Raw genomic sequence first — 13,276 nt, 5'->3', positions numbered from 1 at the left:
TGGAATAATTCTGAAACCGTGTTTAAATTCAGTGCAAAAAAAAATGATATTAGATTCACCCATTTTTCACTTCGGGAAAAAATAATTTAAATTTTGTATGCCAGTGTTATCAGAAGAAAACCTGAATTTTTTTTTACACAGTTCATAAATACATCACTAGTTCATGCCATTATTTTTTTCCCATAATTAGTTTTTTATTACTTTATATTTCTTAACAAATACTGAAATGATATATTTTATTTTTATGTATGAATGAATACATGAACAGAGCGTCATTTAATAAATCCTAGTGATTTAATTCTTTTATAACCAAAATTTATAATTTGAGAAATAAAAATTTTGTCATCACAAAATTATGTTCTGTAGTAATAAAAATACAATTGAAGAACGTGAAATAATAAATATTCTGAAATGATAACCCATCATTTTACTATAAATTTAATTTGATTAAACGTAAATGAATATAGAACTTTAATAAACCCCCTCTCCCCCCAAAAAAAGTCAATGATAAAATAATAGATTATGTGAATTTATTAAATATATTAAATTTACTATTATTAATATATATTTATAAAAAAATTTAAATAAAACTGTGATAATAAAAACTTTATAATCACTAACTGCAGCAGCCATTTTGCGATACTTACATGATAAGTAAAAAGTACATGATTACTTAAAAAGTACACATAAATTAAAATTTTTTTTTTAATTTAAGCACATCAGAAGTAGAAATCGCTTTTAATCAATTCTAATTTGTGATGTAATATTTAACTCTTTAAGTTAAAAATTTGGAGAAGTTTAATAGCTCTACATTCAATCCCCCATAAGAGTGAGAAAACCTACAGTTTTGTATTATTCTAAATACTCAAAGTAAAAAAAAGAAAAAATAATAATATAACTCTTGAAATGCTGATACAGTGAAGAAGGCAATAAAAAACCATTTCAGTTCTTACTTTTTAGTAAGCCCAGAACAACATGTTTGTTATTCAGAACGGCTATGTTGTTTTTTTTTTTGTATGGCAATTCACCAGACAAAATAATTTATGTCTGTTAATTTTAAATGTCTACAGCTTTAAATCGACTTTTATTGTCATGATTAATAACAGCCCAAAAAATAAGTAAATAATTCTTTTTTTAACAGATTCAGTAATAAATTATTTAAAATTAGATTTAATTTCCGGGTAACTTTAGTTTTTATCTAATTCTAAATAAATGTAAATGTGTAAAAATTCAACTATGAATTTTTAAAAAAATTTGTGAGCTTTGATATAGCTCAGAATTTTATTTTAATCTCATCAAATCATTCAATGAAATTTTTCTTAACATATATACATGATACTTAATTATAAATCTAAGGGGCATTTACAAACTCTTATAACTGTGGCCATATTTTCCAAAATATGCAAGCGAATAAATATTATATGATCTGAAATTCATTTCTACATTTCAGTTCACTTGTGTTAAGATGTCAACAGCTCTCTAAAAATTTTATTACCACTTCATAAACATACTATAGATTTTTTGGATGAAACTATTGTAGGAAAGAAACTACTTTCTGTCTAACAAGTAGTATATTATTATCATTAAGTCTGTATGGTAGGATTACTCTGCCCTCCCGATGTAAACAAAGTAATTTTTAAAAGTATTAAAAATTATCAGCACTATCTACATGGATGCAAAGTCACTTACTTTCATTGAGCAACTTCCTAATGTTAAAATATATAAAATTAATATTATTATTAATAAAAAAAAATAATCACTCGTAAAAACTTACATTCTTATCGACCACGCTATCCTCTGTCTGTTTATAATGCAACAGAACAACAAAGAAAACATACAAAAAATAAAAATATATAAAAAAATAAACACTTGCATACATATAAAATTAATGTTATAATAGAAACTAAGTTGTCAACACGTGTGTGTGTGTATATATATATATATATATATATACACACAATAAAATTGTAGTATATATAAAAATAAATTTTACAATATATATGGTAAACAGAAAATTTTAACAAAAAACATTTTACTGAAATTTAAAAGAAAAATATAAACTAAGTACATGCAAATATAAGCCAATGTACAAACATTTAACAGTTTTCAAAAAGTCAAACACATATACAGACACACACACACACACACACACACACACATATATATATATATATGTACACACACCCATACACACACGCACACTCTGTTAATTACAAAATACCAAATTTATCTGGCAGGATAAAAACTTTTTAAAAAATTATAACAAATAAAGCAGAAACTTTACACACCTCGTGCAACAAAATATGAAGCCTTGCTTTAGCTTAGCTTATCACTGCAAATCCATAAAATTTTGATAACATTTGTCTTACAGCTTATTCTTTCAAGAATTTATTTACATACAATACATTCTATAAAATGGAATCATTTATGGAAACTTTAAAACTTTTTAAAACAAAAGAAAATTTTTAATCAAGATTAACTACATAATACATTAAAAAAAATATATCCCTTTAGAAGAGGAAGTCATTTTTTTAGTAAGACAGCTAAAGTCAGTTTTCTAGTTCAGTGAATTAAGGAGTTTCATCGACTAAAAAAAAAAAAAAAATAAAACTGTTATTTCCATTTCTGAGATGATTACAAAATATCTTAAAAGCAGTCATCTGTTTATTAAAAAGAATGCAAATAAAAATATAGATAGATATTTGTGTACCTTAAGATTTTCTATAATCAAGTGATGTAGATCACTACAATGTCATCTACACAGCACTGAATTATTCCTGTTATGAATTTTACTGAGCTTTATTACTTTCTTAATAATTAATACAACTGTGTCAGCTATCTTTCTGAAATTGTAAACAAGTAAAACATCTTTCATTATCAGATGAAATGAAATAATAAATTCGGTTTCATTTTTGGTAGATTAAATTCAGGTCATTTTATGAAACAGTCAGCTTATAGATTGGTCATTACAATTTCTAGCAAGGATAGGGCATTTTTCTGCTTGCATACTTATTAATAAAAGGATAATAGCATTTAAACGTTTGCATAGGGCTGCCCACAGGAGAAAGAATTTATTTTTAAATCTACTATATCTCCTGAACCACTTGGACTAGACAGGTAAAACTCTTTCAAAAGCGTAAAAAAAAAGATCTGATGTGGACACTGCATGATTTCTTTGAATGCCTGTTAAATTATACATACACATTTTTTTAAAATGAAAAGTACGTGTATGATGTTATTTCATTAATAACTTATGATATTTTTACAATTTTTTTTTATTGTTATTTAATTATATATTGTAAAATTTTTTTACACTCAAAGGTTAATAATTATTAATAAATCAATTTATTTAAATTAAAAAAAGTTAAAAAAAAGAAGATGAAGTTTGATTTGAACCGATATGCCTTCCCTTTGTAAGACCCAAATCTTTCATTAGCATTTTATTTGGCTATAAGTATAGAACCAATTGAAATAAGTACTGCTTATGATATATCGTTGAAAAGATCTCAATAAAGGTTTATTACAGTTACGTAAAAGTAAAAAATCCAAACTTTTTGGTTCTTGGGATTTTTTGGACACTTTTGGTTCAGTCAATTGCAATCAAAAGGGGAGGTGCACAACTAGATGTTACAACAGTCCTAAATCCAACATATCAACATCCTACGACTAATTGTTTTTTGACTTGTAAGATACATATGTACAAACTTTACGCCGAAATAAGTCAGATAGGATTCAGGGATGGTTAAAATGGATATTTCCATTGAAATCTGAAAACCGAAATTTTTCACAATCACAATACTTCCTTTACTTCATACAAGGAAATAAAAAGATTATATGAGAATAACTTCTTCAGAACTTAAAGGATATTGAGAGGTCTAAATTCAGAAAATAAAAACTTTAATATAAGTTATCTACTGTTTTGTTTTTTTTTAATTTGTTCCGATGAGCTAAGCAATTCTAAGGCAAGACTTCATACAGGATTTCTAAAAAGATCACAACACTCAATAATCTAATAATTTTCCACTCAGTAGATCTAGGTAGTGAAGTACAAGTGTTTTTTTTGTTATGATGAAAGAAAATAAACAAGTTTACATTGACTATACTAATTATTAATTGTGTAGCATTTCCATTAATACTTTGTTAAATCGATGATAACATGGCATCTGTTCAAGAAAAAGTTCATAGAATTTGATCGGTGAAATAAAAGTCCGTTCTGTTTAAGTTTAGATAAAAATATGGTAATTTAGCTCTGACATTAATAACTATTGTTTCAAAATGTTAAGTTTAGGCAGATAGAAAAGAGTGAGTCAGCAGGAAGGCTATACACATTAGAAAAATGTCAATTGCATTTGGTCTTCTATTAACAGCCAGAAGATGTTAAAGAAATGGTGTGGTTTGAAGTACAGTATCTCTAAATCGGTTTATATATGATGTAATATGAAAGAAATTACGATTATTTTCATTCACATTTCAACTAAGATGTGAAATTAGACGTTTCGGATTTTTAGTTTTTTAAATTTTATGCTAAGCAAGATCAGTGAAAATAATCTTCTAAAACATACACAGACAAGGCAACTTTTAATGGTCACACGAATCGATGTGACTGTAGAATCTACAGCTTAGAGCTTCCAAATCAAATATTGAATTCATCCAACATTCTCTGAAAGCGGAAGAAGCACAGAAAGCACTGTTAAAATCACATTGGAAATGATCCGACAAAAAAAACTTATTTATGCAGCTAACAAAACATTTTCCAAGTATTTCTGGAAAAAATTACAATAATAAATAGACTTCCTAGTTGCATCAAATAAATAGTTACCGAAGCACCAAATGTTGTGATTCTCTTTCAAAAATCTTTGTTTAAATTTGTTTATAAAGTATAGCAGCAAGACACCACCAAGATGGCAAAGATTATTTTAAAGGCCAAACAATTTGGTCATTCAAATGATTTATTTTCATTAATTATGTGGAATATCATCAAAAGTGACACTGGGTAATTTTTTTATATATATAATTAAAGTTCCTTTAATTCAACTAAATACACACACACACACACACACACACACACACACACACACACACACACACACACACACACACACACACACACACACACACACACACACACACACACACACACACACACACACACACACACACACACACACACACACACACACACACACACACACACACACACACACACACACACACACACACACACACACACACACACACATATATATATATATATATATATATATAAATCAACTTAATCCATCCAAATACAAAAATAAGAAAACTCTTACCTGATTTTATTATTTTTATTTTCTTTGTAATTTTTATGATAGTACTTTCGCAGGATCCCGCATCATCAGTCGTACATAAATTTTGTATACAATTATATATTAAACACAAAATATTAAAATTATATATACACATACAAAGGCATACTTAGTCATAAGTAAAATAAAATATTAGTTTTAGTGGCTAGCCACATACAGGTTATTATGTTTTTATTTTACTTATGATTTCATATGCCTTTCTATATGTGTGTATATAATTTTAATCTTTTGTGTTTAATATGTAATTGTATACAAATTTCATATATGATTGATTATGCAGGATCCCGCAAAAGTACTATCATAAAAATTATAAAGAAAAGACAAATAAAAGTAGTAAAATAAGATAAGAGTTTTCTTATTTCTGTATTTGGGTGGATTAAGTTGATTTATATTATATATTTAAATTATTAGTGCAGAAGTGATATGAGTCTTGAAAGGACTATTTTAGAAAATTATATATATGAGACATAAGTGACATACACAAATGCCACTTGTTTTATATTTTCTACAGTTTAATGTTATAATTTTACAACAGTCTTGAGAAAACTACAGTGATATTATCTCTTCAGTAAGGCCTGTAAAATATATATATATATATATATATATATATATATATATACAGTAATTCAGGAATACCTGAAGAATTATCCCCAAAAAGCCTCCTCAGTTATCTATGAGGCAATAGCAAAAAAAAAAAAAAAAAAAAATGCTATTAACAACACTCAATCAATTACAACCAAAGGAGCAGACAGGCTTCAAAAAGAGTTTAGCTTTTAAAGCCAAACAATAGTTTAAATCCAGTTGTTCAGCAAATCATAGAAAGACACGAGTATACCATGTCACTACAAATGGCTTTTATTGACTACAAAAAGGCATTTGATTTGTTAACAACACAAGCCTGCATTGCTTAATGAGGGTGTAAACACAGCCTTCATAAATTTGCTACAATCAACATCCGAAGAAGCAAAAGCTACCATCTGTGTCAAGAAACATAAAGTAGAGATAAACATACAAAAAAAATGTATGAGAAGGGTTTTCTCAATCTGCCTCAAGGAGGTATTTAGAACACTGGAATGGGTATATGATCCAAACTACCTGAGACTGGCAAATGACATACAGTTCTCTTCTCACAAGAACCAAAACTATAAAGACACATACAGGAACCCAGGTGGCTGAAGAACCCTATAGTCTAAGGATGAATCTTAAATGAGCCAGGACATGTTTAAAAAAGTTTGCCAAGAAAAAAATATTCTTGTCCATGAAGAAGAACTCAAACAGATATCATTATATATATCTCGGCCAATGAATGTCAACTGAGGGTGATACAATCAAAAAAGTTTAACAATGAGTTAAGCTTGGGTGACAGGCATTTAGGAGACTTAACATCTTTTTCAAGAAGTGATGGCACATGGATTAAATTAGTACTTAAATAGATACCGTTGCATGTTAAATGCCCACAAAAAAGACCAAAGACTCATTCGATTGATGATATTATTAAGTACATTGGACTGAATTGGCAGAAGACTGCACAAGACTGTATTAATTGGAAACTAGCTGAAGAGGCCTTCACCCTGCAGTGGATCAACAATGGCTGATATGATGATGATGATGATATATACTAACATCCTAGTAGTGGCTTCACCCGCGCTATATGGTTATTTGCATTTCCCATCATGGTCAAGGGATATTTAGCTGGTCATGGCTCGCTTTGCTCATCCTTTCAGTCTAGCCAGAGGGCTCTGCCCCGTGGACACCTCTGTTGTGTTCATTAAACTCATGCTTTCGAGAATAATAAAGATAAATAAAAATTAAAGCCTGTTCAATTTATAAAAAATATCAGTGTATTGTGATTTCTTTAGAGTTGCAGTTTGATCAGTAAGGACCCAAAACTTTGAGCGATTTAAGAATGTAGATTTAAAACGGTTGGCATCAGTCTTTAAAATATTGATTATAACTGCATTAAAATCCATTTTAACCTTAAACTTGAAATTTCAAAAAATCTAGAAATTATTTTTAGATATTCAAACGAAGATTACACACACCAAAAATCAAGTTGATAGTTTCATCTGTTACAGAGAGATTATAAAAGTAGTAAATTTCATTTTTACTCTATTTTAACCCTTTAAATAAGGAATTTCAAAAAATCCTTTCTTAGTGTGAACTTACATCATAAGAAGGACATGTATACAAATTTTGATCAGTTTATCCTCAGTAGTTTTTTCTGAGCATTGATGAATCAAGTCAGTCAGTCAGGACAAGTTGCTTTATAGGTACAGAAAAAAAAAATACATATATATATATATATATATATATATATATATATATATATATATATATATAGTAGGACCTCCCTTAACCGAGGTCTCTCAGCTGAGATGACCAGCCACCGTGGTCAAGTAGCATCTCATTCATTCATCCGACGGTTGAGGATTCGAATCTGTTCAGGCATGGCATCTTTTCACTATGTTACAAATTATTTATTAAATCCATAATTAGCCTCAAGTACAACAAATTCTGAAGTACAGTAAAACTAAAAATAAAAAATTAACCATGATGTCATTTACTCTATGCACAATTTTATTACTGTCTATTGCTGAAGATTATTCCTTGTATGTAATTACTATTGCATATTTACAGCACTTGGCAGTAAATCACAGCAATAAATTCTCTTAGTTACTAATTCAAAACTTAAATGGGTGGTGGTCCAATGGACAAAAAATTGGAAGCAATTAAAAAATTAAACGCCAGAGATCGATTAAAAAAAATTTTCTTATGAGTTTGGTGTCCAATAAACAACCGTTGGGGATTTGCGGAACAAAAAAGAAATTGAAGGATACTGTTCAAAAATGCCTGAAAAGTTTTTAAATAAATGATCTACACTGAAAACTGCCTGTTCAGGATGCTTTAAATCATGCCATTTCCTTGTGTTTCAGACAATAGAGAACCTTTGGGGTACCAGTATTTGGCCTTATTTTTCAAGAAAGACTATTCAACTGGACAAAAAATTTAATGGCCCAGATACATTTTCTGCCAGTAAAGGCTGGCTGGAGAAATTTAGTAATCGTCATGGCATAATATGATTAGCCGTATCAGGAAAAAACTTATCTGCCGATACTGACAACGCTGATTTCTGCTCTTGTTCAGTCAGAAAATCTGTGACCAGATCAAGTAGTATATAAAGCTGATGAGGCAGGATTATATTTTAGAATGCTGCCATCGAAAACTATAGCAACAAAGGAAGAAGGTTCTGCACCCGGCTTTATAATTAGTAAAGAGCAAATAACTGTTCTTGTCTACAGTAACCCTAGCGGTGATGACAAGTACCTCTTCTTGTGATCAGCAAAGCTTCTAATCCTGTGGTATTAAAAGACTTAAAATTAGATTCATCGCCTGTTAAGTACACTAACCAAAAATCGGCGTGGATGAGTGCAGACATTTTTGAGAATCGGTTTAACCACAATTTTGTTCTACATGTGAAAAATTATTTACAAATAAAGAAATTGCCGGAAAATACAGTTCTCTTGTTGGGCAATGCACCCTGCCATCCATCTGAAGATGTTTTAATTTTGGGAAACATTAAGACAGTTTTTTTCCACCAAATGTAACAACCATTTGTCAACCTACGGATCAGGGTATCGTAGCAGCAATAAAAGAACATTATAAATGAAAGATGTTATCTCATATTCTAGCATCAAAGTTTCAAGTTACACCCACATTAGAAGCGCTGACCATAAAACATAAAATTTACACGTTGGCAGAATCATGGAATTCAATCGATAAATCATTTACAAAAATATGGCCAGAAATTCAACAGGTTAACGATCAGAAAATTTTGTCTATGACATTGAATGAGGAGTTTTGTGCTTTATTAGAAAATACACCAGGATGTGAAAACGTAAAGGAAAATGAAGTGCAAGACTGGCTAGAATTGGATTCAAGGGAACCAACATTTAAAATTTATGATGACGAGATTGTGTGAAAGTTGTGACAGAAGAGGTTGATTTTATTATAATAAAATTGTACAGTATAACAGTACTTACTGTCTATCATATTTTTACACATCACAAAAACTCTAGTGTTTCAAATAAATTAATGTTAAAGAAGCCACCCGTTTTGAATGAGTAATAAGAAACGTAATTTTTCTAGACAAAAAATGTTATTTTACCCAAGGAATTGAAATGATGTGTAGCATGTTCATTAAGTCATGATACAGTTCAAAATTGCTCTTACCTTGAAAGAAAATGTGACGAAACATGAAGCAAACATCAAATTAAAGATAAACAGTATTATTTATAGTATCTGAAGAAGTGTTGAGCAGGAGAACACATTTGTGTAGCAAAAGGTACAATATGGTCAGTACACCCTCACTGATCACGATTGTGACACTATACAGGAAGGTTTAGTCGGCATTTTAAATAGCAAAATTTGAAACAATACTGCTCTAATACAAAGATAATATTAATGTATTTATTTATAAATATGGATAGACAATACTAATATTTGAACCGCACAAAATCCTAATTAATTCATTGAACATGAATGTGATTTCCTGAAGGGTAATGTCTGATTAGTTTTCAGGCAAGAACAAGTAATTTGAAATTCTATTTTTATGGAATCTATAGGCATTTAACAATTATTAAGGTATGCTTGAACCATTTTATATTTCCACAAATGCCATTAGGATAGTATCGTTCATACTACGCAAATGTGTAAGTGATTTCCTTAATGGAACATTTTCCCAACAATGGACTGAAAGAGGTGGCTGGAAATCACAGTCTTGAGAGCCACTTGATCTTACTTTTCTGTAGACTTTCATTTCTGGAGTTTATGAAGCAACATGTGTATACTATAACCATCAATTCCATCTATCTACCACTTGAAACAGCCAGTCTTGGAGGTAACTGCAACTATCATGCTTGACATTCTCTACAGTATATGTAGAAATCATACCGTTGTATCAATGTATCCAGGAGAATTCTTGAAACTTATACTGAATTCCAATGATCACAAAGTAAATATTGAAATGTTTTTCTTTAATTTGCTACTTGTTTTATGCCTTCATTATTTTTCCTTTTTAAATTGCAGTACTGTGACTTTACAGGCGTGCAGAATACTTCAGGTATAACTGCTATTTAATATATTCAAGTTAAAACCTCCCCACCATAACAACCACATTATCCATTTTTAAGAATGAAAAATATGTACCCTGAGTAAAAAGAAATTATACGATGATCAAATTCCAAAAATCTGTGAGAATAACATTTTACCTAGAATTATTTCAAATAATACAAAGAAAGAGCATACTAATGTCATCTATTAAATTCAACCATAAAAAAACCTGCAATCTACTGGATTTCAATGTAACATAAAATATTAATTTACAGTTTCTTTTATTCTAAAATTAATTTTATAAAACAAATTATGTAAAATATTTTGTTTAAAACTTTTTTATTATAATTAAAAAATTATTATTTTTTTAACTATTATATACAATTATATTAGTAAACATAAATAATCTTTAAAAAAAATACTAACAGTTATATAGAAAAAAATAACTGTAATGGATCCTGTGAAAGATGATAGATTATATCCCTTGAACCGCGGTTAAAATATTTGAAAGCTGAATTAGAATGTATTTTATTATGATTGTGGCCAATTATTTTATATGAAAATGACAGAGCAAAGGATTTGCATCAAAAGTGGAATAAAGTAAGGAGAAGTGATGAAGATGTTAGAGTAAGCTTTGAATGAGAATGTTATGTTGACATAAAAGGTTTACGAGAGGTTCAAACAGTTTCAAGAAGGCTGTGAAGATGATATAAGGTTAAACACTGTAACACATCAACAACTGATTAAAATATCAATAGAATAAAGGACAGTGGAATCAGTAGTCATCTAATCACAATTAAAAAATTTGTTGAAGAGGTGAGAATCTCTTACGGCTGTGTGAAACAATTACAACTGACATTTTGAGTATAAAATGAGTGCAGCACAAAAATGTTGAATTTTCAACAAAAGAGACATCACATAAACATTTTGAAACAATTGTTAGCAGACATCACTGTTGACAGAGAATTATTCAAACATGTTATAAAAATGAAAAAGTGTGGATGATATTGATATTGAAACAAAAATCCAATCATTCTGATGGAAGAAGCTTCTTAAAGAACCAAGAGAAAAAAGCATTCAGCATTCAGCTGCACATTAAGGTTCTCAAAACTAAACATTGTAATCCAATTTTTGTTTCAATTACAATGGATAGTCCATTAAGAATTCTTACAAGATTTTAAGTAACAATATTACATTTGGGGGTTTTATGCCATTTGTGTGAGGCAATCTGAAGAAACAACCACAAATTTGTGCAAACAATTCTTGGATTTTCCACCATAATTACATTACAGCTTCTATTAACTTGTGATTATTTAGCCAAAAATAGTTCCATATTAGGGCTGCAGTCTCTGTACTCTCCAAACACAGGACCCTGGAATTTTTTCTTGTTCTATCTGGTTAACAGAAAATTAAAATCGCTAAATGAACTTAAAATACAAAAATGCTTCTCACAAATCTTTTTAGGATTGGAAGAAACCCTGACATAAGTGTGTCACATCTCAGAAAGCTTACTTTGAAGGAGACAATATAGTAAAATAAGATTGGTTTGCTTGGCATTTCTCCTGCCATCACCCCATTCGGTCGCCCTAAAGCATAAGACCGAATGTCTGTGCCACAAATGGCTACTGAGCCTCAAAACAGTTTAGCGACCAGTGTCCTAACTAGGTCCTACGGCTAACCTAAAAGCGTGTGCAGAATAAGTGTGGTACCATACACAACTCTGCGTGTCCCACCACCCACTTGACGTATATCACTAAAATGGGTAGGCGCACCCCATCAACTACTAAAACATATATGACTATCAATAATTAAAATTATCTTGTCAAAGACAGCAATTTGCTGCCATGCCTAGGTTGCTGAATACCAGCAAGTACCTGTCCACCATTAAAGCGCTTGGAGCCTTAATCTGGCTCCATATCACTTGGTTAGCTTCCTGCAGCAGTGCAGTAGGAGTTTTTTCCCTTAGGTAAACTACTGATGTCGGTTGAACAAAGAAACTGCATCAAGGAATCCCACACGGTCCGAAAATGCAGCGCTCGCACATTGACTCGGGGGCCAATTTTCCCCTTGACTTCTAAATTCCAGGGTGGCCTGAATTCTGCCCCCCCCCCCCAAGAGCTGGGCAGTAACTTCTCATCGAACAAAACACCTAGGTACTTAAGAACTCGAACTTGGCTGACACTATACAGCCTTTATACTTAATATGGGGGTTACGACTATATGATAATTTGTCTGCACCCTGGAGAAGCATAAACTTGATCTTGGGCACAGAAATCTTTAAATTTTGAATGTCATTCACCCTTCTGCAGTTAGCAAAGCCGCCTGCGCTCGGTCTTCTAACTGTAGTAGTGAGTTACCATGAATCAACAGGAGACAGTCATCGGCGAAAGCTTGGGCCATGACCACTTCCAGGAATGTCAGTCCCAAAAATTCACTGAATACCAGGTTCCACAGCAATATCAGGAATACAGCAGGTTCCATGACCTGCAGGGCTATGGGAACATTGCGGCATTCCAACTCATTGAGGACAGAACTCCAACACAAGATAGAAAATGCTGCCTCTGTCTATAAAAATTGCCAAAGCATATTTACAGTTGGTGTTTTCCACCTTGGCAAGAGCATTTAAGATGCAATCCTCGGTGCCAACCCCTTTCATGAAGCCATACCGGCCTCGATTTAGAAGCGAGTTCATATCGATGTTTTCCCAGAGCCGTTCCACAACCAGCCTTTCAAGCAACTTACTGATGGGTCGATAACTGCTGACCTCACTCGGATACTTTCCTGATTTTAAGAGCACCCTCACCTAAGCCACTTTCCAACAA

The 13,276-nt window shown here is 30.9% G+C and overlaps 1 protein-coding gene across 4 annotated transcripts in view; it reads right to left on the bottom strand.

The window, feature by feature from the left end:
• Positions 1-13,276, bottom strand: part of Pdzd8 (PDZ domain containing 8) — a 158,100-nt gene that overhangs the window by 63,315 nt on the left and 81,509 nt on the right. For 3 of the 4 annotated variants that reach the window (XM_075370139.1, XM_075370140.1, XM_075370142.1), the window contains exon 14: positions 1,775-1,801. The exons of the other annotated variant lie outside the window; for it this stretch is intronic. In XM_075370139.1, coding sequence (XP_075226254.1) covers positions 1,775-1,801 — 27 coding nt within the window. The remainder of the gene's footprint in view (positions 1-1,774; positions 1,802-13,276) is intronic. 4 annotated transcript variants of the gene reach the window in all.

Source organism: Lycorma delicatula, chromosome 7, assembly GCF_047948215.1.
Source record: "Lycorma delicatula isolate Av1 chromosome 7, ASM4794821v1, whole genome shotgun sequence".
NCBI classification, from domain to species: Eukaryota; Metazoa; Arthropoda; class Insecta; order Hemiptera; family Fulgoridae; genus Lycorma; species Lycorma delicatula.
This window is presented reverse-complemented; position numbering and strand designations above follow the sequence as displayed.